Source organism: Peromyscus californicus, unplaced genomic scaffold (genome assembly GCF_007827085.1).
Source record: "Peromyscus californicus insignis strain IS unplaced genomic scaffold, ASM782708v3 Scaffold_10__1_contigs__length_136768540, whole genome shotgun sequence".
Classification (NCBI taxonomy): Eukaryota; Metazoa; Chordata; class Mammalia; order Rodentia; family Cricetidae; genus Peromyscus; species Peromyscus californicus.
In genome coordinates, this window is record NW_026294391.1 from 11,505,275 (window position 1) to 11,532,541 (window position 27,267).

The following is a 27,267-nucleotide window of genomic DNA, read 5'->3' on the forward strand; positions in this document are numbered from 1 at the left end:
AACGTATTGATTGCTCTTTATCAACAGCTGAATCTTGAAGCATCCCAAGAGGCATTCTAATTATAATTAATAATACACGGTTTTCTTTCAGAATCATTAGGGATTCATTAAGCTGACAACACAAGCTGTTTAACACTTGACTTTCTAAAAAGATGGGAGGATAAGGGGACCACCATGATCGTGACTATGGACATTCTGCTGTTGATTTTAAAAACAGATTTGTATGCAGGATCTGAGCACCATTTACATTTTTTTGGAATCTGGGTAGAATCTGTGCCTTCAGAATCCTGTAGACATATGTATGTCACTTATCCAAAAAGGAATTTGCATACTGAAAGCCCCTTTGACCTTTGTTTCGCCCCGCTTTCAAACCTCTCCACTACACACCGTTCCCAGTAATGAAGAGTGCATTTTGCAAAGAAAAGAACAAAGCTGGATCACAGCAGGAAAGGGAATTCTACTTCTAGTTACTTTGGGTATGAGACACAGTTGTATACTCAAAAGTCATTTGGGGGGCTTGAGAGATAGCTCAGTGGGTAGTGGCAACTGCCACCAAGTTTTATGACCTGAGTTCAATACCCAGGTTCTACATAGTAAAAGTTGTTCTCTGACCTCCATACCCGCTCAATGGCATGACCCACTTCCCAAGCACACACGCAGAATAAATAAATGTAATTTTAAAAAAATTAAAGAAAGCTGTTAGTTTCTTTCTTGTTTGCTAATGTGTTGCAAGGCAATCCAGATCAATGCAAGCTTTGCCTGCTATGTTTGTGTGGTCATGTGACTGTCGTGATCTCAGGTTGGAGGAGAAATTGGCTAGAGAGTTATTGGACAGCTTTTGCTCTTCTGGTAAGTTGAGGAGCTTTTCACTTTTATTTGCTTTGAGCACAGGCATGGCATCTGCAGCTTCAGCAGACATTCTGCAACCATAATGAAGGAAGGAAAAAGTAGTGTACAGACAAAGGCACTGATATCACTCACTCATTGAACAGTGGCCAACAGTTACCTACTTCCAGACTTCTTCATGCATTAGAAAAGTCACCCTATTTCAAACGACTGAAACTCAGGTTTTCTACCACTTTTAGCTAAAAACCTTGCTAACTGATACATTTGGCCAGGAAAAGAATAGAGAATTCATCCTCAGATCTGAGTAGATTGCATTATCTAAAACAATCCCTGTTACTTTATAATAATATATCCTTTGGGAAGAGATGCATGTATGATGGCCATATCTAAGTGCATTAACATTTCTTATTATTCCTGTTTCACTTGAGACAAAAAGCAAACAATGCAACGCTCATTTGATTATAGCAGCACTCATCTCATGCACCACTGACCATTGATAGCTAGTTGAAGGTTAACAAATGAAAGCTGCAGATCTCATTAAGCAGCACATTACAAAGACCTCATTTTGTCTTTTCTTAGATATGGCAAGTTTTCTCTGGCAAAATGTTTTAGAATTACCTTCAGTATGACATTCATGATAACCTTTCCTTGCAACAGAATGCTCTGTTAGAAATAAACCTGAAATTTTTTTTGATGAGGATTGTTTCCAAGGATTTACACACGATACACATATGTTCTGTCGTCGTGTTATACCCTCAGTTCCTCAACTTGGAAATTTTAACAACTAAGGTAAAAAAGATCCCAAAGTATAAAGACATGAAAGGAGTGGTTTCTAAGGTGAATACTCTCTGTAGAGTAAGTTAAATATTATTGTTCTATGAATATAGGGGTGCAGGTAAAGACAACTCTGGGTGACCAGGCTAAACTTCTAGTAGAGGGTTACACTAGTATCCCACTTACTAGTTCACAAGCGGGGTTGCCATCTGAAAGAAATTCAAAGCTACTTAGCACTTCGCCACTTCACACGTGTTCCTTAGACTAAGGAACACTAGCATCACTAGAATCCTATAAAAATACATAATCCCGGGCCCCATTTCTTATGTTTCCCAGATAAATGGGATGCAAGCAGTCTGAGGAGAAATCTTCTAACAGGTTATAAAATCCAAATCGTGGGAGGCTGGTTCCTACAACTTCACCGGAGGGCAGACAATATCTAATATTTAGAGTGACTCTGGACACTGCAGAGATTTACACATTTGTTATAAGGACAGGAAGGGAAGTTACTCTGCCTGCAGCACCAGAGATTGATGCGTTTGACAAGTCCAAAGATGATTTTCCCCTGAAGGTCACTTTATAAAAGCTTTTAAGGTCAGTGCATATTCTTCAGGATGACATGTGATAATCGTTATTACTGGAAAGCGTGCTGTGGATATGCAATGCAAATTTTCACTAAGAAGGTGCCCATGTCACCTCCATGAGGTAATGTAAAGTCTAATGTGCCTTTTAAAGCACAAGAAAGTCTACTTCAGGCATTTGTGCTACTTGAACAGTCAGAAATTCTACAGTGCTGTCAACAGACTGTCTAAAACATTTTCAGAAAAAAACAGAAGCTTATTTACACCCGGTCATGGCCCCTGAGAGGTAAAACATACATCTTGCCCTCCTAAGATGATGATGAACATCTCATCAAACATGACCAAACATATTCTTCAGCCTCTCTTGAGGTTGTCAACTCAGAAAGTCGGTGGAGTTCTAACAGCCTCCAAGGAAAGAGTCACACTAAGGTTTAGAGAAGTTAGTCTAACTTCACTAAAGGCAAGCATGATCGCTGGAAGAAGAAAACCTTCCTGAAGAGCATCGAGAGCTTCTGTACAGCAAACCAGACTGGAAATCTTTGGCCACAAACATTTTGCAGCCAGCAGCATGCTGATCTTAGGCAAAGATTTTCAAAGCATCCCTGGACCAGAAATATGGACACCATCTGGGAACTTGGTAGAAATGCAAACTCTCCCACTACCTGCCTCCACACCTACATAAAGACCAGTATCCTATGTTTTATTATGCATTCCAGGTGATTCAATGAATGCCAATATTAGAGAAGCATTAGGATCAATATTATGGAAGCTGTCACTGGTAAAATACTAGTTTTATTTTGTTCACTTTATTTCTAATGCATTATGGATTGCTATTTTTCTAAAATAGCATATTGATCATTGCTACAGAATAGTGAAATAAAAGAGAAATACAAAACACCAGTCCTAATTTTGTATTATTAGACTCAAATGGCAAAAAATTACAGTTTAATTGTCCAAAAGTTCAATACGTACTGTCATTTTCTGTGCTTACATCTTTGTAGATCAATAACATCTTTGCAGCATAGCACTGGCCATCTAGGTACACTCTGAATAGCACCATACGCCTAGAAGCAACCTTCCCTCAACGCTACAGATTTTTCTCGATTCCAAGATGTACTTTTGTTCATACTGTAACATCTGAAATTGGAATGGCTCTAGACATAACTATTGGCCAGAAGGCAGTAGGACTTAGCTCTTACAGTCTGCATTAGTGCATCAAAACTCTCAAAGTGACATCAAACATGGGTAAAATAAAATGATGGGGGGGACTGTTCTTTGTGTTTTTTTTAAGAAAAAGAAATGCTAAATCACCAGTGCTTTTTATGTCATGAAGGGTGATATTTTGTGAAAAATCTTCAGCAAAGTAGAAAATAAACTAGATTAGTGGTGCCTACCACAGCTGAGGCAGATGAGGGGATAGAGAATACCAAAGATGACCTTGATAATAGCTTCAAGGTTGCTTTTCCTTTAAGATAATATAAACATTCTGAACTGACTGGCTTGATGACTATACAATTGTATGAATATTTTAAAATCACCAAAATGTATGTTTTAATGAGTAAATTGTATGTCATGTAAATGATAGCTCAAGGTAACTGTTAAAAATGAGAGACAATGTCTGAAGAGACAGAAGTGATTAAAGATATAAGTCCACAAATACAAAATTCACACAGCACATAACAAGGGGTATTTTAAGTTAAATGTGTACCAAACATATTGAGGCTAGAAGCCAACAACAAAGGAATCTTTGGCAATTCACAGCATCTTAATTCCCAAAGGACAGAACTTCAGAACAAAAGGCTACTCAAAAAGTATCTGTTTTAGTTTTCTGTTGCTGTGACCAAAAACAACTTGGGGGAGGAAAGAGTTTATTTGTACTTACAGATTACAGTTCATCACTGAAGAAAGCCAGGACAGGCACTCAAGACAGGAACTTGAAGCATAAACCATGGAGAAACAGTGCTTACTGGCTTGTTCCTCCTGCCTTGCTCATCTACCTTTCTTATACAGACCAGACCTACCTACCTAGGGACAGTAACACACGCAGTGGGCTCGGACCTCCTCCATCAATTAGCAATGAAGAAAATGTCCCACAGACATGGCCACAGGCCCATCTGATAGAGGCAGTTCTTCAGTGGAGGTTCCCTCTTCCCAGGTGACTCTCTAGGCTTATGTCAAGGTGACAGCTGAAGCTAACTATAACAGTGTAACTTGGGCTTGAAATCTCTTTAATGAAACAACATTAACAAAGAAAACTACTGCCGTGCCTTTGGCTTTCATGTGGCGTGTCAGGACAGACACCTGGCTTGCCTGCCGTAAACCATAAGATCCCCAAAGCTTGAAAAGCCAATATTTAAAGCCTCTTGACACAGCAGTGCTAGTTTAGGACCTCGAAGCAATTATCTTCCCCCAGGGGCAAAACTGAATACTTTTATATGACTTCTGGACATACTCAGGGTGAATTACCTGTTGGGCAATCTACATAAAAAAGCAACAGTTATGATACATGATACATAGACTGTCACCTTGTTAATTAAAAGCTCAAGTTGCCAAATTAGAAAAATATTAAGTCAGCATATGCTCAAGAAATATTCTGAAGGTCCAGTTTTCTTTCAAACACATGGTTGAATTATTTGTTCAGGGTTTGTTTATTCACTACTGGAAGGATGTGATTAGATACTCATTTCTTTGCTGTAGTACAAAGAAAATTACTATAAATCAATTTTTAAACCGTGATTTATGATTCATATTTAACAACTGTTTAGGGAGATGATGCTTTAATATAAAATCAAAGCCACCATTTTCTATATTAAGTTTACCTTTCTTCTTTTTAGGAAAATAATGAGTGTGTTAGAATAAACGAAGAGAAGAAATTCTAATTGCTGATTTGTTAGTGTTCAGTTTGTCAAGAAAAGTTGCAAACCTTAAAATAGTAAACGAAAAAGGTCCAGGAACATATATAGGCTTTTATCACCTGCATGAATATATACACAATGGGGACTGTTTTTTAAAAGCAAAACAAAAGCTTTTAAGATGCATTGTGCAGTCCAAAATTATACTTTTCTTACATGGTGTCCTTAATGTTAGCAATCAAGAGTTCTATTTGTTATCACATAATGGCAGGAGTGGATCATTTTGACCTGTTACAAGCTAGTACATTTCCCATTTTATAATGAAAAAAAAAAAGCAAAATTTTACCATCCTGTGGCATTTGAAAGGCTGATTATAAGTGAAACTATGACAATGTTCATGACTAACCAATAATTGTGCCCATCAAATACTGAATACTAAGTGCCTCTGCTGTCAGAGAGCAAAAACGTATTTAGGAAAAGTGATTGTGAAGAGCTAGATTCAAAATATGGCCCTCCCTTCTGGAGATTGTATAACTCAGTCTCAAAGGTAGTAGTAGATTTCATAAAATTAAAAGCATTTCATCTGCCTTATTCCTTCTTTCAGGAAATAAGTACAGAGACTATTCTTTTGGTCAGGGAGCGGACCAGTACCCATCTCAGTCATAGTAAAACATTGGTGGCAGTAAAGAACATAGCTGTCCCATGTATGATGCAGGAAGGGCTCCCTGAGAGACATACAGCACGAAAATAAATACCGTATGTGCAGTAAGCAGTACACACAAAAGAACAGCTAAGGACACTACAGAAAAGGGTTGAGAAAGAGTAAAGTGTGAGAAAAATATTAAAAGAAAATCAGGGAATAAACGTTATGTTGGAAACTTTCTGCCTAATGATTCACCTTATCATTACTTACATAGGCATAATGCTTCCTACCAGTTATTTTTCTATGTTCTATTTGGTAATGTCTTTCCTGTACCCTTTCAGGTACCTCCACTCTGTGAGATTTTGTAGGCAATTAATTTGGTCCAAAATCCTCAGGTTGGTTTAAAAGCTCCAAATGGTCCCTTGAGGGGCCTCTCAATAAACAGAAAACAAATTATTTGCCATGTTGTCAGTATTTATTGACATACTCAAGGAATGGGAAATTTTATTTAACATTTATGTTAAACTAGATGAATGATGCAAAAAGATCACAACTTTGGAGAAGAACTTGGATTTTAGACTTGACTCAATTCCTTATCAATGGAGATTATAAATCTCAGAGGTTAATCTTGGTTTGTAGCTTTTTTTTTTTAGATTCCCAACTAGTTGATGCCTATCAAAAGTATCCTAGTGAAGAATGACTTGTTGGAAAGAAGAAAAAGGCTGGTGGGAGGTGGAGAGGATAAGAGATTGATAATGGGGGTGAATATGATCAAATTCACTATTATATATATATATATATATGAAATTGTAGAAAAAATAAGTTTAAAATGCATCCTACTTAGGCAATAAGTGTTATAATTATCCTTCTTCTTACCATATATCCTGGAAAAGTTATTTAACCTTTCAAATGTTTCCTATTTTCTAGTCTAAAAATGAAAGAAGTGATTTCTAACTTGAGATTTCATGAGAATTAAATAGGATAGCTTATGTAGTAAAAGGTAGCTGGCAACATATTGCTTTATATAATTATTAGATACTACCAGTAGAATGGGTTGGAAGCATTTTAAATCTTGAAGCATCTGAGTCATGGATATGAGAAAATTTTTGTCTCATTTTGTATCACATAAATGCTTCAACCACTCTTGCATCCTAATAATCTGACCCTTCACTTTTAATTATTTTAACTAAAACCTTGTCATCCCATGTAAACATTTAATAACCTTATTTTCATGATTTTACTCAGTACCTCACTAAGACACAATCCTAAGGGTTAAATTGTCACAGTGTTATTACTTCACAGTAATTCCAAATATTGAAATGTCATCATTTTAATTAAATCTCAACTGAGTATGACTTATAAGAATATAAGAGTTATAGCAAACCGTATTTCTGATGTTAAATATGGGTTGGCAACATTCTTTTATAAATGGTTTCATTATTCAATATAAGTACTCCAGGAATATTGGTTCATTATTGGGGAGATACAAAGCTACAGATGTGCAGGCTGATGTAGACCTACAGGTAATAAAATTATACTGTTTGCTTGAGATCCTTGCTAGATGATATTTAACTGCTCTTGCCACACAAAAAGAATAAAGAACATCAGATTGGGTGGGTCGGGAGGTGGGGAGGGGGACCTGGGAGGACTTAGTGTGGGGGGGATGATCAAAATATATTGTCTGAAAACTAATAAAAATTAAAAATAAAATAAGGGTAATCATGTTAACCCAGTGGATCAGCTAATTTGCTTAATGATAGCAACACCTTTAGCTAGCTATATGTTTCCCTTAATATTGTGCTGGGTAGCTTAGTCACACATAACAAGTATTTTAAAATTTCTTAGTGTGAAGGACAAAATAAATTGTAGGGGATTTTAGCCCACCATATAGGTGAGGCCAGTGAAGAAAAATGTCCCTGATATTCATATTTCTCAAGAAAATTGCAAACTAATGGCAGGTCCTCCTTGCTCTACCTCTCCCCACTCATATTCCAACTCATTTGAGGTAAAAATCTAAAACACTTTTACAAACCATGTTTTTTCTACTGACTCACTTCCATATAGTAAAATGAAAATCTTACGTAACTATTTTCCTACCTATTAATTAGCTGTTAATTTGGTGTGACTATTTAGCTGTCTTATAATATCGCCATGCTACTTCCTCACATACCTTGAATAGCATGTATGATGATTATCTTTTCCTCTCTCCTACATTTTCCTTTTTGGCATTTACACTCAGCTATCATCCGAAATGTCCTTTTGCACTGTTCTGAGAGGTTCCTGTTACCACATCTGTTTTGCCACCCCAGATCCCCACACTTCTCTATTTCTCGGCTCATTCCCTTTTTTGGGTGGCCCCAAAATATTTGAGCTTTGAGATCTTTAGTATCAGAGTATTTTTTTTTCTACTTTTATACTTAACAGATAACATAGGCTACTAGAAAATTCCAATTGAGAAGTAGTTTTCTTTTCAAATTTTGGAGTTCTTGCTCCTCATCTAGCTTCCTCAGTTGCTATGAAAATACAGTGTTAATTAACTCTTGCATGAAAGCAATTCTGGTTTTCTTTTTGGAAGCTTTAAAAATCTTGTCTTTATTCTCCTCCAGCCATTTACCTGTAGCCACCCATGGGTTGCACTTCGTTTCACTTTCCATCATTTTCCTTTTTACTTTATTTTCTTCCATTGGGACTGACTAGCAGGCAGAGGTTAGTATTCCTTTAATTAGTCTCTCTTTACTTTATAATTTTTAAAATTCCATACATGAGTACTGTCTTTACATCATTCCCATCCCTCCTTTCCCCTCATCTAAGTCCCCCATGAACCCTCTCAAACGCTTTCTAAATTATTATTACATATATACATGCAGGTGGACACAGCCTATTGAGTTCATTTAGTTTTGCATTTATGTACTATGTTTAGGGCTGACCACTTGGGGTTGATAACCTATCAGGGGCTCATCCCTGGAGAAAATTAGCTCCTTCTTTCAGCAGCCATTGGTTGCTCTTGTTCTAGGGATGGGGACTTGTGATGTTTCTCCAATCAAAGCTGGCATAATCTCTCATTTTATCAATCTTACTGTCTTTTGGTTGAACTTTTAGGGATATTTATTTAACAATAGTCTAATCTTTCAATGGAAGTATTTTTACCGCTAACATATTAATTTCTCAGAGTTCATTTCTGTTGTTTGTCCTTATCAATCATACCCCACTTTGTTCTCTACATGTGGTCATTTTCCCCTCTGAAAATATCAATTTGCACATTTTTTTAATATAAACTCAGTGTTAGTGAGCTTGCTGTCACTATGACAAACATCAAAAATGACTCGGTTTCCCATAGTTGGTGGTCTGATGCTTTGGGCCTAGTTGTGAGTGGCACATCACGCTGGAATCATGTAATGGATGAAGCCCTCACCTCAGATCCAAAGAAGGGAAAGAGGTTGGCTCCCACAATTCCATTTGAGGACATTCCTTCCCCCCACAAACAACCAAATCTGAGTAGGCCCTTCTTCTGCAGGGCTCTACCTCCTTCCAATGCACTAGCTGAGGACAAAGCCTTTTAAATCAGGCCTCTGGAGGACACTGGAGGCCCAAACTATAGCATGGTCCTAGTATTACCTCTTTCCTCCAAGTTTTCATTTTCCTTGTTTGTTTGTTAAGATCTGCTTTTGAGATCAAATGTCTTTTAACAGAGAGTTGCTTGTTCAGTTTCAATGTTAAAACCTCAAAGGGAAATCAGTGCATGGAAAGGATTGTGGGTGGCTAGTGGGTGACAAGGCAGTGTAACTATAATTACACTGGGATAGAGTATTCTTCCAAATATCAGTATCTGTGACTCTTATTTTTTTTATTGAGTCTGAATGCCATACATACTCTTGTAACTTGCTGTTGGATTCAGAGCATGGCTGCCAGTGTGGCGGGAGCTGATTTTGAAGAAAAAGCCAAGTTGTCTAAATGTTTGTGTGTCACAAAATCCTCACAATTAATTCAGCAGGAGTATTTGCATGTCACGCTGCAATTTTGTATGGCCTACTTTTTACTTTTAACACAAGTGGTACATTATCATATGGCTAGCATATAGGAAGCCCTAGCATTTGACTTCTTCTCTGGTGGTTATAAGAAGTTGGTGGCACTACTATCACATGACTCCATCTAGTTCCCACATTTCAGTGATGCTTGCACAAGTTTAGGCTAAAGATGTTCTCAAAATGTATTTTCCAAACCAGGAGCAGCAACAGGAGCATAAATGTACAAATGCTCAGGCCCTGTTTTGTACCTACTATGCCAAAACGTTGGGGATAGAGCCAGCCATGTGTGTTTCACAAACCCTCCAGGGATTCTGATGCATGCTCAACTGGGAGAAGCACTGGATTCAGAGGATAAAATGTAACAGATCAATACCCAGGTTAAAGCCAAGACCTAGACTTGTGATACTGAAGGTCATAAGAAGAACCTCACTGGTTATGGATAAGGAAAAGTCACAATTCTGAATCATTAGAGTAGAGTAGTTGTTAGCACTAAAGGCATTATTATTAACAATTATACATAGGAGCTAGGAGCTAGAGTGAAATGCAGATTTAGTCTGTAAAATCAGCAATGAACTCCACTATGGTTTTTGGACACAAATCAGAAAGTGAATTAATACAAAAACAATTCATTTCAATCTCTAGAGGTTGAATAAATACCTTGAAAGAATCATTAATTGTATTCATCCTTTTCCAAAACAGGCTACCAAATATACATCGTCTGGATCATTTGCTAAGCAAAAGTTATTTGAAGTAACTTCAACAAATAATAATTATCGAAAATTTCCTAAAATTCTGAGTTAATGCCATGTAAACAAATGATCTTCAGAGGGAAAAAAGTTGGGGGGTGAATAGAATAAGAAATCAACATTCCAACATCATTTTCTTAGCATATGACAGTAGCTTTAAGTCAGTGAGATGATTTCATCAAGGGACACAGCAAATCTGGTCCCTGTACTAAGTTTGTAAGGAACCGAATGTTTTCTTTGGAACAGAAAGGAAGCGCCTTTTCCCCAGAGGAAAGGATGACTCATATAGGTTCATCTTTCAGGGGTGATGTCCAGGCACTCAATTTACTTTGACACATAATCTGTCTGAGCAGCTCAGCTTAATCTCTTGTGTGGCAAAGCACAGGATATTTCCCTCTAGCCCTTTGCAGCCCCTGAGTGAAAAATCTCAGAGCTCTACTGTTGCCATTCAGGACACAACAGCTACAAAAACCACCTCAGGGAATATCAGAGAGACTGCCAAGAAGGAAACATACCTGTACTATTTGGACAACAGTTTCATTTCACATTAGGGATAATATTCAAAATAAAAATAAAAGAATGGCTGACATACCCGAGCCCTCTCTATACCTATAGGATCCTCTGCTAAACACATTATGAGCACATCCTCAGTGGCTCATCCCAGCACCCTAAGAGGTCAGTGCTGTTTGGATTACACTTTGCAAATGAGAAAATTAAGCCTCAAAAATGCTAAGTAGCTTACCTAAAGTCAACAAATGGCTGTGCTGGAGCCAGGATTCAATCTCCAAGCTGGTGAATCTGAAAGCTCTGTTTTTAACTACCACATTGAAACACCTTTGCTGAGCCCCCAACCTATTGCAAGAGATACAATCTGCAACACACATGTAATTCCTTTGACCTCACAGGCCAATTAGAAAAGGGTTTTAAAAGCAAAAAATGTATCAGGAGTGATGGCACAGGTCTGTAATCACAGTGCTTAGGAAGCTGAGACAGGGGAATTGTGAGTTTGAGAACAGCCTGAGCCAACACAGTTCAACACCAGCAAGAGCTATGTAGTAATTCTATCTCAAAATAACCAAAAGAAATTTTTAAACAATAAAAAGTCAATTTGTATGTTGAGGATAATACTTCTTTTCTGATTGTGTTTTGGGTCTCTTTGAGCTTAGACACCTGAAAAATCTGCTAAGAATGTGGCTCCTTCCTGAAGTCATCAGCTGGTCCCCACAGTGCTTGCTTTGAGACCAGAGATGCTTTAGTTGCCATGGACACCAGATTTCAACACACCACTGAACACTGGAATCTATTCCATGTAAAGAAACCAACCAGCAGATGGACACAGTAGCATCTAACTGCACACTAATGCTAAAGCCAATATTTGTTTTGCCACCTCTCATTTAGATGATGCTCTCACCAGTGAAGTCTGTAAGACTTTATCTGTCACCTGGAGACAGTTTCTTTATGACTCAGATAACAATACTCACACTTTCACATGTCAAAGTCATTCATTGTTGGAGTTGTTGAATGGTTGAAGCTATTCATAAAGAGAGGTTTGATCTTACACAAAACAAATGGATTTGATGATTTCATAAAAGGTGAATTTGCCCAAGTGGCTAGCACCCTAAGTGTGAGTGGTCTGTTAGCTTTGTAGGTTTCCCTAGTAACTGAATACATAAAGAACATAATTAGATTAAGATACGTAGCATGCATATATATGCATATATACATATATATGTATATGCATATATGTGAATATGTATATATATTACCATGTTTTGTTTAGTTGTTTTCTTTTCTGGAACAAACCACATATCCAAAGGATTGTGTACATAATTAAAAACTGTAGATCAGGGATCGGTTCTGAGACTGTATTATACTAAAAAGTAACTGGACATTATCGGAGACTGTTGGTTCAGTTTAATCGAGGGATCATTTCTACTCTATGAGGGATATGAAAAATGTCCCTTCTACTTGGATGAAACCTGTGCATTTATTGTGTATCAGCCAGTCACATGATCAACACCAGTCATTACATTAATCAACATAAGTGAAATTAGTCAACAAGTTAATGAGAAATTAATATAATCAATCCTTTTCATATTCAGAGATTAATAAATACAATTCCATTAAAAGCATCTTCTTATAGCATAATAGTAGTTTGTTATTGGCAAAATTCAGTACATTTAAAATTTAGTATACTAAAAAGGATTTTACTGTGTTTACTTTCCTAATTTACTCAGTAACAAAACAAAATTAACCAAGCTCTCTTCAAATAGTTAGAATACATTTGAGCTTTAGTGGAATATATATGAATGCATGAAAAGCTATAAATTATATCTAAACCTAAATTTTTTTTAGTATTTTGACTTTATCATGTCTGTTAAATTACTGCATCAGAAAATTTTTAAAAATTAAAAGGAAAATGTTTAATCACCTTCAATTTCAGTTTGTATTGAGGGAAAAGCAGTACTCTCTGTCATACAGGTGAAATCAATTGTACTATTCTAAAATGAGAAGTGGTATTGAGAACACATTTTCTATTGTATCTGGGATGTTATAATAGAGCCTCTTCTCATGTTATCATTAAATAATTCAAAATTTCTAGAATGTGGCTAATTAGGTCCTTTAAGAACAAAACTTTCTGGGCCTGAGAAGATGGCCTAGTGAATAACAGCACTTCCCTGTGCAAGCATGAGGACCCGAAATGGAATTCCAAGCACCATATACAAGTTATGTGCTTATAAGCCTAGCATTAGGGGCTGTGGACAGGTGATCCTGGGAGCCCACTGGTCAGCCATTCTAGCTGAAACAGCAAGCTTCTGACTCAGTGAGAGGCCCTGACTCACAGGAATAAGCAGAGGAGCAATAGCATGATGTAGTGCTGTGGTCTCTGCATACGTATGCACACACTCACTCACATACATGCACCACTCACACAAATAACCTACACAGTTCCCCCTCACTACACACAATTCTTTAAAGAATAGAGAAAAAAATCTGTGTCCAACAGAAAACGACATCTATTGGGGGAAAGTCCGTGCTTCCATCTATTCATTCAACATGTTAGAATCCCTAAACTTGTCAGGTGATATGCTATGCAGTGATCTTTCCTTCAGCATAAACTGAAAAGTGGAAAGCTGATATTATGACACCTGTGGAAAAAAGCAGTTCTTAGTAAAGGACAAATAATGAAACTCCTGACATTTGGGGTAAATCAGTAAAACTTGATAGGAAATCTCACAAAACTGGGAGACTTTGTATTCACACCTGCTCGACAGACCAATGGCAGCAACATTACACATCGGCTTTTTCAAAAGGCAGAATTATGGGTCACACAATAAACCCACCAATCCCACACCTGACTTGGAACAACATTCGTAGTTTGTGTGAATGCTAAAATGAGAGAACCACCAACTGAGAGCACATACTTGACAATCACCTAGTGGAGCCTCGAGTCTCATCTCTACCACTGCCCAACTGTGTATTCTTCAACCTCCCTGAGCCTCAGTTTCCTCACTGGGTATTATGAAGATAGTAATGGTGCCCATGTGGTAAGGTTGTTGATAGTATAACATACCTCCTCTAACAAGGCCATACCTCTTAACCCTTCATAAAGAATTCTACTACCTGGGGACCAAGAATTCAAACATATGAGGTGAAGATCCTCATTCACACCACCACCTTGGGATGCTGTTATCTGAGAATCATAGAATGGCCAAGAAAACATGATTGAATCCATATGTAGTGGTACACACCCAGAGTCCCAGCACACAGGAAGCTGAAGCAGAAGAATCACTTGAGCCCAGAAATTGGAGGTCAGCTTATGTAGCATAGTGAGACTCCTACCCCAAAAAGGAGGGAAAACCATATACATACAAGAAATAGTACACTGACTAATCGGGTTGTATTTATATATTTATTCATATATGTAACTAACAAGGGAAAGAGTGATTGGAATAAGGAGAACATTCATTACATCAATTAACAAAAAGCAGAGAGCTAAGCCATTCCTAAGTTGGTTAGGCAACCAGAGACTCAAGAGAACCCATACCTTTCCTAGCTACTTTTACCTCTGTTCTCCTATGTCATCCCTCTATAGTCAAGATGGCTGCTGCCATTTCAAGTATCATGCTCTTGTATAACTTAAGTAGAGAGGGGAAAGTCTGCGGCTTTTCCCAGCATCTATTTTTTTTTTAAATCACGTGGAATGTTCCTATACCAGAAGACTTTCCGTTCTGACTCATTGCCCATCACTTGGTCCCAGGCCAGTTCCAGTTTTTAGGGAAGATTGAGAGCACTAATTGTCTTTCATGTCTAACCTTTAAAATTGGACACAGGTTCTGACAAGAAAGGAGAGAGAATGAAATGACTGTTGGGAGGTTACCAAACTGTCCGCCCTTTGGCTTCCCTTGGCATGATCTGTCTGTGACTTAGCACCTTTAGCCACTCACTTTTTCTGTTGTTGGTGTCTCCCTTCCCTTTCCAGGTCACCTCTATGCCCCACGGCAAATGTAGAGTGTGCTAATTTTGCAGTTGCCTGGCCATTAATCAAACAAAAGCTAGGATATTAACTTAATTAAAATGTATGCTAATATTGGAAATATATTTTATAGCAGAAACAGTTCATGTTCCCTATTTTTCTTTTTCAGGTTACATGTAAAGGTTTATTACTATTTTTTACATTGAAAATAGGTTCTTCTCTCATATAATACATTCCTACCACAGTTTCCCCTCTCCACTCCTCCCAGTTCCTCCCACACCCCCTCTCCCCGAGATCCAATCCTCCTCCTTTTCCCTTCAGAAAAGAGCAGGGTTCCAGGAGACAACAAACAAACAAAAACCACGATACAATGTGACAAGGCAAAAGCCCTCCCTCATATTGAGATAAGACTGGATAGCCAAGTTTTAGCCCAGAGACATAAGGTAGAACCAAGCACAATTGGCCAAAATAAAATCAATGAAATAATTCCTAATGGTAGTCTGCTATACTCATAGATAGCTGCTTGCCTGGTCATCAGAGAGGCTTCCTCCAGCAGCAGATGGGAGTGGGTGCAGGGATCTACAGCCAGACATTATGTGGAGAGAAAGTCTAAATTGGAAGTCTCCATTGGGCCCTTATTTTTCTTAATAATCATTATTGTTATACTCATATGGCAAGTTCAATCAGGTAATATAAAATGAGTTTTCTATGAACTATTGTTATTTCCTTTTTTACAAAAGTGTATTTCATAAGTGTGCTTTCTTCATTTGCACAATCTTTTTTTATTTTATGTAAGAGATTTTCTAGTCGTTTTACATATCAACCACAGAATCCCCTGTCCTCCCTCCTCCCACCCCCCAGCCTTCCCCCCCAATCGACCCTCCATTCCCACCTCCTCCAAGGCAAGGTCTCCCCTGGGGAGTCAGCCCAGCCTGGTAGATTCAGTTGAGGCAGGTCCAATTCCCTCCTCCCTGCACCAAGGCTGAACAAAGTGTCCCAGCATAGGCCCCAGGTTCCAAAAAGCTGGCTCATGCACCAAGGACAGGTCCCGGTCCCACTGCCTGGGGGCTTCCCAAACAGTTCAAGCTCAACAACTGTCTCACTTATCCAGAGGGCCTGGTCCAGTTCCATGGGGGCTCCTCAGCTATGGGTTCACAGTTCATGTGTTTCCGATAGTTTGGCTATTTGTCCCTGTGCTTTTTCTAATCATGGTCTCGATATCTCTTGCTCATATAATCCCTCCTCTCTCTCATCGATTGGACTCCTGGAGCTCCACATGCTCAACTATGTTCATAGCAGCATTATTGTAATAGCCAGAACCTGGAAACAACCTAGATACCCTTCAACTGAAGAATGGATAAAGAAAATGTGGTACATATACACAATGGAGTGATACTCAACAGAGAAAAACAATATCATGAGGTTTGCAGGCAAATTGATGGAACTAGAAAAAAAAAATTATCCTGAGTGAGGTAACCCAGACTCAGAAAGACAAACATGGTATGTGCTCACTCCTAAGTGGATATTAGATGTAAAGCAAAGGATAACCAGACTGCAACTCAGAACTCCAGGGAGGCTACCTAGTAAATAGGATCCTAGGAAAGACACAAGGATCGCCCAATGACAGAGAGATGAATGAAATCTACATGAGCAAACTGGGGGTGGGGGAGGTGTAATGGAGGGGAAGGGTCTGGGGGGAAAGAGGGCTTAGGGGAGAGGGAGGTCCCAGCTGGATCAGGAACAGAGAGGGAGAACAAGGAGAGACCATGATAAATGAAGACTCCACGTGAATAGGAAGAAGCAGAGTGCTAGGGAGGTCCCCAGGAATCCACAAAGATGACTCCACTATAGACTACTGGCAATGGTCGAGAGGGTACCTGAGCTGACCTACCCTGGTGATAGGATGGCCGAACACCCTAACTGTCATGATAGAACTCTCATCCAGTGATTGGTGGAAGTAGATGCAAAGATCCACGGCCAAACCCCAGGTGATAATCTATTTTTAAGCTCTATTTTATTTCCAGTTGTGTGTGTATGTGGGGAGGGGCATGTGCGCTATAGGAGGACATAGGGGTCAGATCCTCCTTCTTGAGTTGGAGTTAGAGACAGTTGTGAGTTGCTTTGATTTTAGTGCTGGGACTAGAACTCAGGTCCTCAGCAAAAGCAATATGTACTTTAAGTCATCTCTTCATTCCACAAATGATCATATTATATATGTACTCTGTAGCTTGCTTTTTTTGTGTAATATACTTTGGGCATCTTTGCCAATCTTATATAGAGAAATACCTCTTTATTTTGGTTCTATGTGACTACAACATGACTTAACCTTATTGATGGACACTAACATTTCCTAGTTTCTTTTTTTCTTTTTCTTCTATCACAAATAATGCTATAAAGAAAATACACACACACACACACACACACACACACACACACACACACACACACACACACACACACGAGTTTTTTGCACCCTGATAGGCCTCTCTGCCAACGCAGCAATCCAAATCAGACCAAATAGGAAAAGGCCCTGTTTAATGGGTAAAGTGTTTCTGGGTGATTACCTGGCCCCACAGAGAGGAGACAGGGATAAGAGACCAGAAGAACCACATGTCTGTTTTCTGGGATGCAGCTTATATACCCTGTGGGAGTGGTCTTGAGCCTCTCTGGGGAAGGAGCTGTGTTTGGCTGGCTTTGAAAGGGCAGGTTTAGGGAAAGAGATGGGGGAGGGGAGTTGAGGTGGATCTTTCACCAGAACATTACAGACTCTTTGGGTATAGGGATGCCAGGGTGCCAGGGGTTGAGGTGGAGCTCCCACCCAAACAATATACATATAGAATATATACAAATATTGTATATATTAATCTTTCTATATATTTGTTACCTACCTTTACAAGTGTGCATGTAGGAAACAATTTAGATTGAGTCAAAGTTTACACATATTTTTTTTATTTGCTGGAGATGATCAGAGTGTTTCTAAAAATGCTATATCAAGGGAGGCCGAGGTAGGAGGATTGGTACAAGTTTGAAGCCAGTCTGGGTTAAAGGCCAGCAAGACCCAGCCTCAAAGGAGCCACCCAAAAACAATGTTGGACCAGGTATCAGGTATATGCCTTTAATTTGAAACAGCAGCAGGCAGATCTCTGTGAGTTCAAGGTCAGCATGGTATACACAGCAAGTTCCAGGCCTTCCAGGTCTGTCTCAAAAAAAATTAATTAAATTTTTAAAAATGCAGAGTACAAGCACCCGTAATACTCATAACTGTAACCTACAGAAGTCACGGATAGATGTGTATCATATATTGTCGAAGAAATCTCAAAGATCACTGACTCCTGTTCCGAATGTACCGTAATCACAAGTTTCACTATAAAATCCTAATGTAATTAAAAAGCACCTATGCTGCTGCATCACATTTTTTTTTTAATGTTTTGGTCTTTGGATTGACTACAATGGGTTTCTTTTTGTAGTTCTAACTTTTAATTTATATATTTGTGAATGTTATCCTGAGAAGTCCTGAAAGTTCTTCTGACTGACAAAGGAGTCCTTGGTGCAAAAAGGATTTTAAAAGAGCCACATAAACACTTCTTGCAGGGGTGTATGTGTGCGCGCTAGAGATCAAACTCAGGGCTTCTCACATGCTAATCAAACATACTTCTACCAAGAGCTACATCCCTATCCCCTTATCATTTTTAATATTGACAATCTACTCAACATTCAGAAAATGGGTGATTTTTTTCAAATCAATGATAATTTAATCAATAATCTTACTGATTAAACATAAAACTAATTCAACCTCCTAACTTTGACTTATTTGGCCCCATGGGAATCTGATTTTAATTTACTCCCAACTGGGAACCTTCCTTGCCTTTGAACTTCCTTATCTCCTATTCTGATTTATTTGAGACCTCTAAGCCGGGATGGCTTGTTCCTTGCTGGCCCCTCTGCCAGAACGGCTGCTCTTCGGGCAGCCACTTAATTCTCATGCTCCAGTTTTGAGACATAACATGCCTTCACAGAGGAACCTTTCTACCATCCACTCTCAAACAGCAGCTCTGCCTTCTCTCGACCCGTCCTTCACTTTAGTTCCTGTTTGCTTCCTTTAGATCATTCTTACAATCAAATCACAGTTTGTTGTTTTTGCTCACTGCTAAATCAGAGCATCTAGCACAGTGCTTGGTGTAACAGAAAAAAATAATAACTCAATGAAGAAAATTTCAATGAAGAAGTGTTTTTGCAAAGCTCAGCTTATTTGATCTTTTAAGAATTCTTATTAATCCAATTATAAATGTGGAAGTTAAGGCTCAGAATTTTGAAGTTATTTGTCCAAGATCATTGAGTGACAACGTTATTTTATTTGATGTCCTAGATTTTCCTTAATCCCTCTACCTTCCCTTCTATATCTCCACCAATCAGTAGATGGCAGAACAGACTGACTGCAAATATTCTGGCATGATTTTTTGGGACTTCAGTGACTCACTATATAAGGCTATGTCCCTTACACATTTCAAACACTCTTAAGTGTTTTCAGGAGGGTTGAATTCACTGGAAATACAACATAGAGCGATTTGGTTTCTCTCTCTCTCTCTCTCTCTCTCTCTCTCTCTCTCTCTCTCTCTCTCTCTCTCTCTCCCCCCCACATATTAAACATTTATCAATTATATGAACACAAATGGAAACTTCAAAAACTTAGGTGCAAGGAGGAAGAATGATCTAAGACTGTAAGTGTTGGTGTATGAAAATACACACAGCATTGTATTCTAGGGCATGTGATCCATAAGTCTGGCCTTATGCTTTCTAGTAGCCAACAGAAAGTGAGAAATACAATCAGTCACAAGACATATTTCAAAGACTAAATTGATTCTATCAATTGTGAGAAAGAATGCAAGTATTTGTTTCCATCTCCTGAGACAAATTCCTCTGTGGTCCCTTATAATGAAAGGAGTATGATATTGTAATCAGCATTCTAAATTACAGTCTCATAAATCAATACATCAAGCTTCATACAATAAAGTGTTGCAGCATTAATTAACAGACATGGCTGGTGTGATACCCAAGCCCACACAGCATCATATAATCTAAATTGTGATCTATGAACCAACCATATCAGTCCTACCTAGGGACTTGTTAGAAATGCAGACTATCAGAGCCTATCCTAAGGCTAAATCAGAGTATTTTCTATAGTTTGTATATATTTATAATATTTATGACAATTTTTCTGTATTTTTCGGACAAGATCTGCAGGTGACTCCTATGCAAAATAAGTTTTCCAAAGCACTGATCTAGTGGGTCATATTTTGATTTGAATAAGAATTTGTAAGAACCTATAATTTATTCACTTCATTTCTTCAACAGCTATTTACTGAGAACCCAGAAGTATGAAATGCTTTCTTTAAACACAGCACCAGAATCACTAGCATAAAGGAAAGTACTGATAAACGAGATGCCATTTTAAAGGGAGATTGGCAATGCAAGCCAGGCAGTACACAGACAATATCTGCAACAATACAAAAAGAAAAGTTAGGTACCTACTACATATGTGCTAGGCACTACGTTAATATTGGAGCTCCAACAACATAAAAATATCTCCATCCTATGGAATTTATAGTCTGATTAGTGAAGACATCGGTAAACAAACTGAGTAAAAAAACAGGAAAGGGGGTAATTTTAAATAGGGTTGACAGGAAATGTCTCACTAAGGAGGTAAAGACCTATCCAAGGTCATGGAGCTAGCTATAAAAATACCTAGAGGAAGTGTTCCAGGCAGGGAGAACAGAGAGTCCAAACCCCCTGAGACAAGAGAATGCCTAAAACAACAGAAGGCCAGTGTGGTTATTGAACACTGAGTAAGAAGGAAAGTAGGTACACAAGAGGCTTGATCATGTGAGACCTTATCAGCCATTTTAAGTGTCACAGCTTTATGAGATAGGAAGCCACTGGAGAAAAGGCAATAGGGAGCCACTGAAGGATGCTGAGCAGGAAAATGACGTAATGAGAAGTGTCTTTAAGAAGCTAGCTTTTAAAAAGGTGGATGAATGGCTTAGTGGGAAAAAAAAAAACCCTAGCTCAGAGTGATTCATTCATTCCATTACTTATTACGTGGCACAGATGTGTCAAATAATGTGAGAGGCTGTAAACTAGGGTGATAACTATGGGAAATGACAGAGGAAGGTGAATGTAAATGACATTGAATGAAAAAAAGATACTGGGACACAATGACAGATTATTTATAGAGAAAGACACACAAGTTAGAAATTCAATTTAATCAAGGTTCACGGATCATCTACTGAGAGAAAAGCTGTTTGCTGGCAAAGAGTTCGGGAGGGGAAGGTGTGCCAGTCCCTGCCCTATGCATTCAAAGCCTGAATTTCTTCGATGGCTGAAACTGAGGCCAGTACTAGGAGTAACTGATCTAACAAATTAAAAGCTGTTCTTTCAAAATCTGGAGCTTGTTCTCTTGTTCCTTCTCCCGGGAGCAGCCAGAGAACCTCAATTTGATTAGTACAAAAAGACAGATGTGATTTGGCAGGAGGGCAGAAGAAAGGTCTTAAATGTTTTTGTGGAGCAGGGCTTTAAAGTGGGTTTGAACCATTTCTGTGCAGAGCCCTCCTGGTCTTTTTGGTTGATTTTCCACTCTGCCACTCTATTATGGAGAAAAGACTCGAAGGCATGGGCAAAAGAAAAAACAGACTTAAGGAAAACAACTGGGGAAAAATATTTTTAAAAATTGCCTACCATCAGACTGCAGGGTTTAGGAAGCAGATGCAAATATAATGCAAATGATATGTAAATCTCTCTAGCCTTCTAAATGGTTTTATACAACTGGAAGGGCCCTTGGGAAACAGCTAGCAGATAACAATGACTCAGAAGCAGAGCAAACTATTTCAAGACAACTTCGTCACATGGCTCTTTGCTGCCCTGCTAGCTTGATGCATCCTTTAGCATTTTTTCTCTTCACTTGAATCAATCTCACTCACCTGATGTAAATTTTTTTAAAAAATCAAGTCTACTTGCTTACTGGTTATCTAAGCTAATTACACTTTTAAGGCACTCCATATACCTTTCTTTTTTTTTTTTTCTTCAAATGCCTTTCTCACCGTCTAGCCAAGTTAAATGTGCTGCTTCCTCCCTAGAACAGTGTGTTGTTCCAATGGATTATAAATGAATGTGTCTCTCAGTTCGAGTTACTATGAGGCTTTATAGTTTGTTATTACTATTATTATTATTCCCTCAACTCCACAGGAACTGGCACATTTTCTTCTAACATCTCCATGCTATATTCAAAGGCAATTCAGGGGGGAAATGACTACATATATAGTTGTGAAACTGAATTGCCTTCAAGGAGCCCCTGAAAAAATTATTAAGAAAAGCTGCCTGGTCACTAATGCTGTGGCTTTGGCCAACCTAACTACTGATTTTAAAATGAAAAAAAAAAAAGGCATTCGATAAACTGAGTATATTTCTGTCTACACTTAGTTATTTTAAAAGACTATACTCCCATCAGATACATATTTATTATGAGTCCCAGGGTGAATTTAATAGTACCACAGTGCACACACCAGACCTACGGCTGGGCAGCTTACTATTGGTTACAGGCCCACGAGTCCAGAAGCTACTTTCCTGCACATCAGTCCTAAAAGTCCCATTACTTTAGACGCTAACATTCAAGTATACTTTTGCTAGCACGGTCAAAAGAAAGAAAATAACTTTACTCCCGGTTTTTAAACACTCACTTCTAAGGGCCACAAGGTCAACCCCTAAAAAGCTATGGAGCAAAGAGGCATCTGGAGTGATGCCACCAAGTTCACTACCAAAAAAAAAAAAAAAACATGAACAAAGTGCAAAGCCAAGTAATCCAACAAACCGGAGCGCGGACAAAGAACAGGGAAAGAGACAGACAAAAGCAGAAAATAAAGCAGAAGGGACTGAAGAAAGCACCGCTCCAGACAAAGAAGTAACAAAGAAGAGATGGAGATGCACGACCAGGGGTGGTGCTGCGGGCGTCGGGGAGTCTAGAAAGCAGGACCCCCGCGGGCGCGGGCAGCCGGCGAGCGCCCTCCGGCGGCCGGGGCTGCGTCTTACCTCCTGGGCGAGTTTCTGCTTGAGCACCAGCGCGGCGCACAGGTAGCCGGCGCGGCCCACGAACAACTCGTCGGAGCCGCACTCCAGGAAGGAGACGGGCGCGCAGACGGCGCAGAGAGCCCGGAACTTGCCGAGGGGCTGCACGTAGTCGGAGCGGCCCAGGGCGTGGTACACCAGCGTGGCCACCGCGTGCACGCCCGCGCCCCCGAGCAGGAAGGCGGCGCGGGTGTCGGCGTCCGGCTCGCCCCACTCTTCGGAGCGGGAGCACGCGTCGATGAGGCGCTTGGCGGAGCGCAGGTAGCGCTCTCGGGCCCCGGCGAAAAGCGGGCTCTGCGAGACGTGGTAGAGCATGTAGGCCACCCCGGCCACGCCGCTGTACAGACCCCCCTGGCAGCTGCTGCCCGCCGCCGTCGCCCCTCGGGCTTCAGCGCCGCCCCCCAGCGGGGGCAGCTCCTGAAGGATGCGTTCGATGGTAGAGGTGACCAAGGGCGCCACTGCCTCTTCACACTGGCCCGCCAGCAGGCTGCCCTGGTAGTCATCGAAGCGGTTGGCGAAACAGCGCTTGGTGTCCATGCTGTCGCCCGTTTGGCCCCCCAATGTCGAGCTGGGGACCTTTGGAGGGCGCGCCCTGCAGCCCAGCGCAGCACCTCCTGCTCTCAGAGGCGCTCGGATGGCTGTGGATGCGATGGGGAGGGGGGGGGATGGAGCGAGGAGGGTGAGACGGGAGGTGACAAGAGGAGGTAGGTGCAAAGAAGGATCGCGGAGAGGGTGGCCCAGTGGGGCAACGGGCTGCCGCGAGGTTCTCGAGTGGCCCGGGAGAGCACGGGGAATGCGTGTCGCGCGTCCCCCCCTCCCAGAGGCCGCGCCCTCGCCGAACCGCCCCCTCCTGCGCCGCCGCAGCTCCGAGGCTCTCCAAGGGGCCGAGGTGATCTCCTCAGGCAGGACCCACGCGGGGCCCGCGCCACTCCTCCCGCTCCGCCCTCGGCTCCTCCCCTCCCTGCAGAAAGCCTGGGACGTGCAGGGCACGGATCCGGAATGCTGAGGCTGGCCATCAGCACACCTGGCAGCCGAGGGGATGACTTCCAGTCCCTTGTGTGCTCAGAGGCTTTGCCTCGGGTCAGCACTAGCAGCACCTGGGAGCCGGGTAAAAATGCAGCGCCGCAGGTTTCTCCTCAGACCTATTGAATAAAAAGTCAAAATATACAGCAAGAGCCCTAGGTTATAAGCATCCACAATAAAGTTTGTGAAGCCGCTGAACTAGGCTAAAGTACCAGAGAATACACAGCTGGAAGTCTTCTTTCAAGCTTGGTCACAGTGGAGTTCTCATTCAAAATGCCTGAATACTCAGGGCAGCAACAGTGTGTGACCGGTAGTGTGGAACGTGTTTCATGTTTTGAAAAGGAGAATGGAAACTCCTTGCTTGCCTTCTACTGTATTATTTTGCTTGGCGTGCACAGGAATAAAAACCCAAAGAGCCACACTAGATTGGAAACACCCTCACTTACATCTACCCCCTGCTCCTCTATTTCCCTGCTCCCTCATGAAATTAGAAAGAGGCCAATTAAACACCTTTAGATCATTAGCTAGTTAATACGTGAATAAAGCTTAGGTACGCATTTAATTCGTCCTTAGTTTACTGTTCACCCCTTCTCTCCCTCTTTGGTTCCCTCCTGTTTGTTCTCCACAGGCATTACTCCGGGTCTGATCTCCTATGTGCTTTGAATCTTCATAATAGAGTGACTACACATGTTCTGAGACCTCTTGAGGTGTGTTAGTTGAGTGGAAAAGACAGAAAATAAGCACAAGCTATTTGTCTTTCTTCTGTCCAGCTCTTTTTAACTAATTCTTCTTTCCACAAAGTACTGACTACTGAAGGCTAAAGAGGACACCTCTCTCAAGGGTATTTGTGTTTTCCTAGAGGCTGTAAAGATACGAGTACAAGTTACTCATAGGAAAGCTTCTGGAACTTTGTGCAGAAAGCAACTACTTCACTTAACTACTACCCTCACTCATTTTAAAGACCTGTTTTGTTTGGAAGCATATTTACCTCAAAAAAAGATTGCCGTGTATGAAATAAATCATAATGATCCATTTTCACTATGAGGTGTGTTTAGAGCTCATCAGAGAATCATAGACTAGCAGGAGGTACTAGGTCCCTGTCTATGTTAGCTGGCAGCTGGTACCTGCTTTTCCAGGCGTTCTCAGTTCATCCTGAGGTTGAAAAGTTACAGGCAGTGTGCTACATGACCCAGCCTATACATCAGAAAAGGAGGGAATCAGGACTGGAGAGTTGGGTCAGCAGTTAAGAGCACTTGCTGCTTCTGCAAAGGTTTCCAGTTCAGTTCCCAGCACCCACATGGTGACTCACAACTGTCTTACTCCAGTTCCAGGGGATCCAACACCCTCTTCTGGCCTTTGAGAGTACCAGATACACACATAGTGCACGTATGTACATGCAGACAAACACTCATAGACACAAAATAAAAAGAAGTCTTTGAAGCAAAAAGAAAGAAAATCGTGGACTCCAAAGCCTTGGGATATAAATTAGATAAGGTTTGTATCTTGAACCCATAGGATGGGGAGTTTGAGATGGGAATGATCCTAGATATCAAGAAGACTGTACCTCCCTGAGGATTCCAGCCAGTAAGGAATTCGGGGGGCAGGGAAATGTTATCAGGACTAGAAAAACCTTTTTTTTTCCACTCCAAATTGGTGCACCAGGCATTTTTGCCTGACTTTGCAAGGTCACAAAATGAAATGCTTCGTTTTTGCTACTCTGCGTCTCTAGTATGCTTATTATAAAGTGAGGATCATTGTTTCTCACAGTGTGAGGGCATTCAGGAACTCCTGTATGTGGTAGGAGAACACCTGCATCTCTGGAGAGTGGGAGACACATCCTGCCCCACCATTGTGTGTTCTGCTGTGGTCTCTTCCTGACACTTTAGATAGATAAGAATAAAGAGGGGCAACAGTGCTTTGGGTGACAGAAGATGTGTTTTCCCCTTGTTCTACTGAGAATAAAGAGGAGGACAGAACCCCAGAGCTGGCAAAAAAAAAAAGGTCATTTCTTTTTCCTCCACTTCCACCCCTAATTCCCAATGGGACCCGATTGATAAAGATAAGAACCCTTGACTTCCCTTCTTCTCTTCAAGGGTTTTGAGTGCCCTCCTCTCTATTATAGCTTGAACTGTGATAATAAATGTCTCTGTCATCTAAAACTGCAATTATAGTATTAACAGAAGAATTTCTGGCTCTTTATGTAATTTCTTTCCTGCTTGCCTTTTCCTGTTTACAAAGAGTTCATCACTTCTCAAGGTCATTGATGTCTCCAAAGGCTCTTACAATAAAGAAAACTTTCTCTAACTCTCATGCTACATTAGACCAAAAGGGGGAAATAGAAAAACCAAGTTGAAAAAAAAATTTGCCTGAGACTTACAATAGAAAAAAAAGGCTTGATTCCTCCTCCTCCTCCCCCTCCCCCTCCCCCTCCCCCTCCTCCTTCTTGAGATAGAGTCTCTCTATGTAGCTCTGGCTGTCCTGGATCTCGCTCTGTAGCCCAGGCTGGCCTCGAACTCACAGAGATCCACCTGCCTCTGCCTTCCCAGTCCTGGAATTAAAGACATGTGCCACCATTCTGGCAAGTGGCTTATTTTTTAAGGCTGTGTAAAATATTAATTTTCTACAATGTGCCATGTATGTAATTTAGATTCAACTCTTGTTTAAGGAAATGAAATAAGAAACAGTAAGTAGAGAAAAAGAAAATTATTGTAAATGATGCAAATATGAGGTTATATTTTGTTTAAAATTGGATGAAGAGAAAAGAGAATATTCTAGATAAGTATGTATTTTGTATCATCAAATGATATTTTGTCCTAGGACTGAAAAAATAATAAATGAGGACAAAATCAAGAAAGCTTAAAGCCCAGATGGAAACAGATGCAGAGACCCACAGCCAGGCACTATGTGTAGAGAGAATCTAAATTGGAGGTCTCCATCAAATTCCCCTCAGAGCTAAGGAACCCCAGAGAACAGGTGGCAGAAAAATGTAAGAGCCAGAGGGGATGGAAGATATCAGGAGAACCAGGCCCCCTAAATAACTAAGCAAGGCACGTATACACTCACAGAGACTGAAGCAGCATGCACAGGGCCTACATGGGTCTACACCAGGTCCTCTGTGTGTATATCTATTAGTTTAGTATTTTTATGGGACTCCTGACTGTGAGAATGAGTGGGTCTCTGAGCCT

General features: G+C 40.3%; 1 protein-coding gene across 1 annotated transcript in view; it reads right to left on the bottom strand.

Annotated features, from left to right (window-relative positions):
• Lancl3 (LanC like family member 3) overlaps positions 1 to 23,898 on the bottom strand; it is a 105,558-nt gene extending 81,660 nt beyond the window's left edge. Inside the window, exon 1 of the mRNA XM_052742810.1 lies at positions 23,024 to 23,898. Within this exon, the coding sequence (XP_052598770.1) occupies positions 23,024 to 23,596 (573 nt within the window). The 5' untranslated portion in view covers positions 23,597 to 23,898. The remainder of the gene's footprint in view (positions 1 to 23,023) is intronic.
• Positions 23,899 to 27,267: the final 3,369 nt, after the last annotated feature.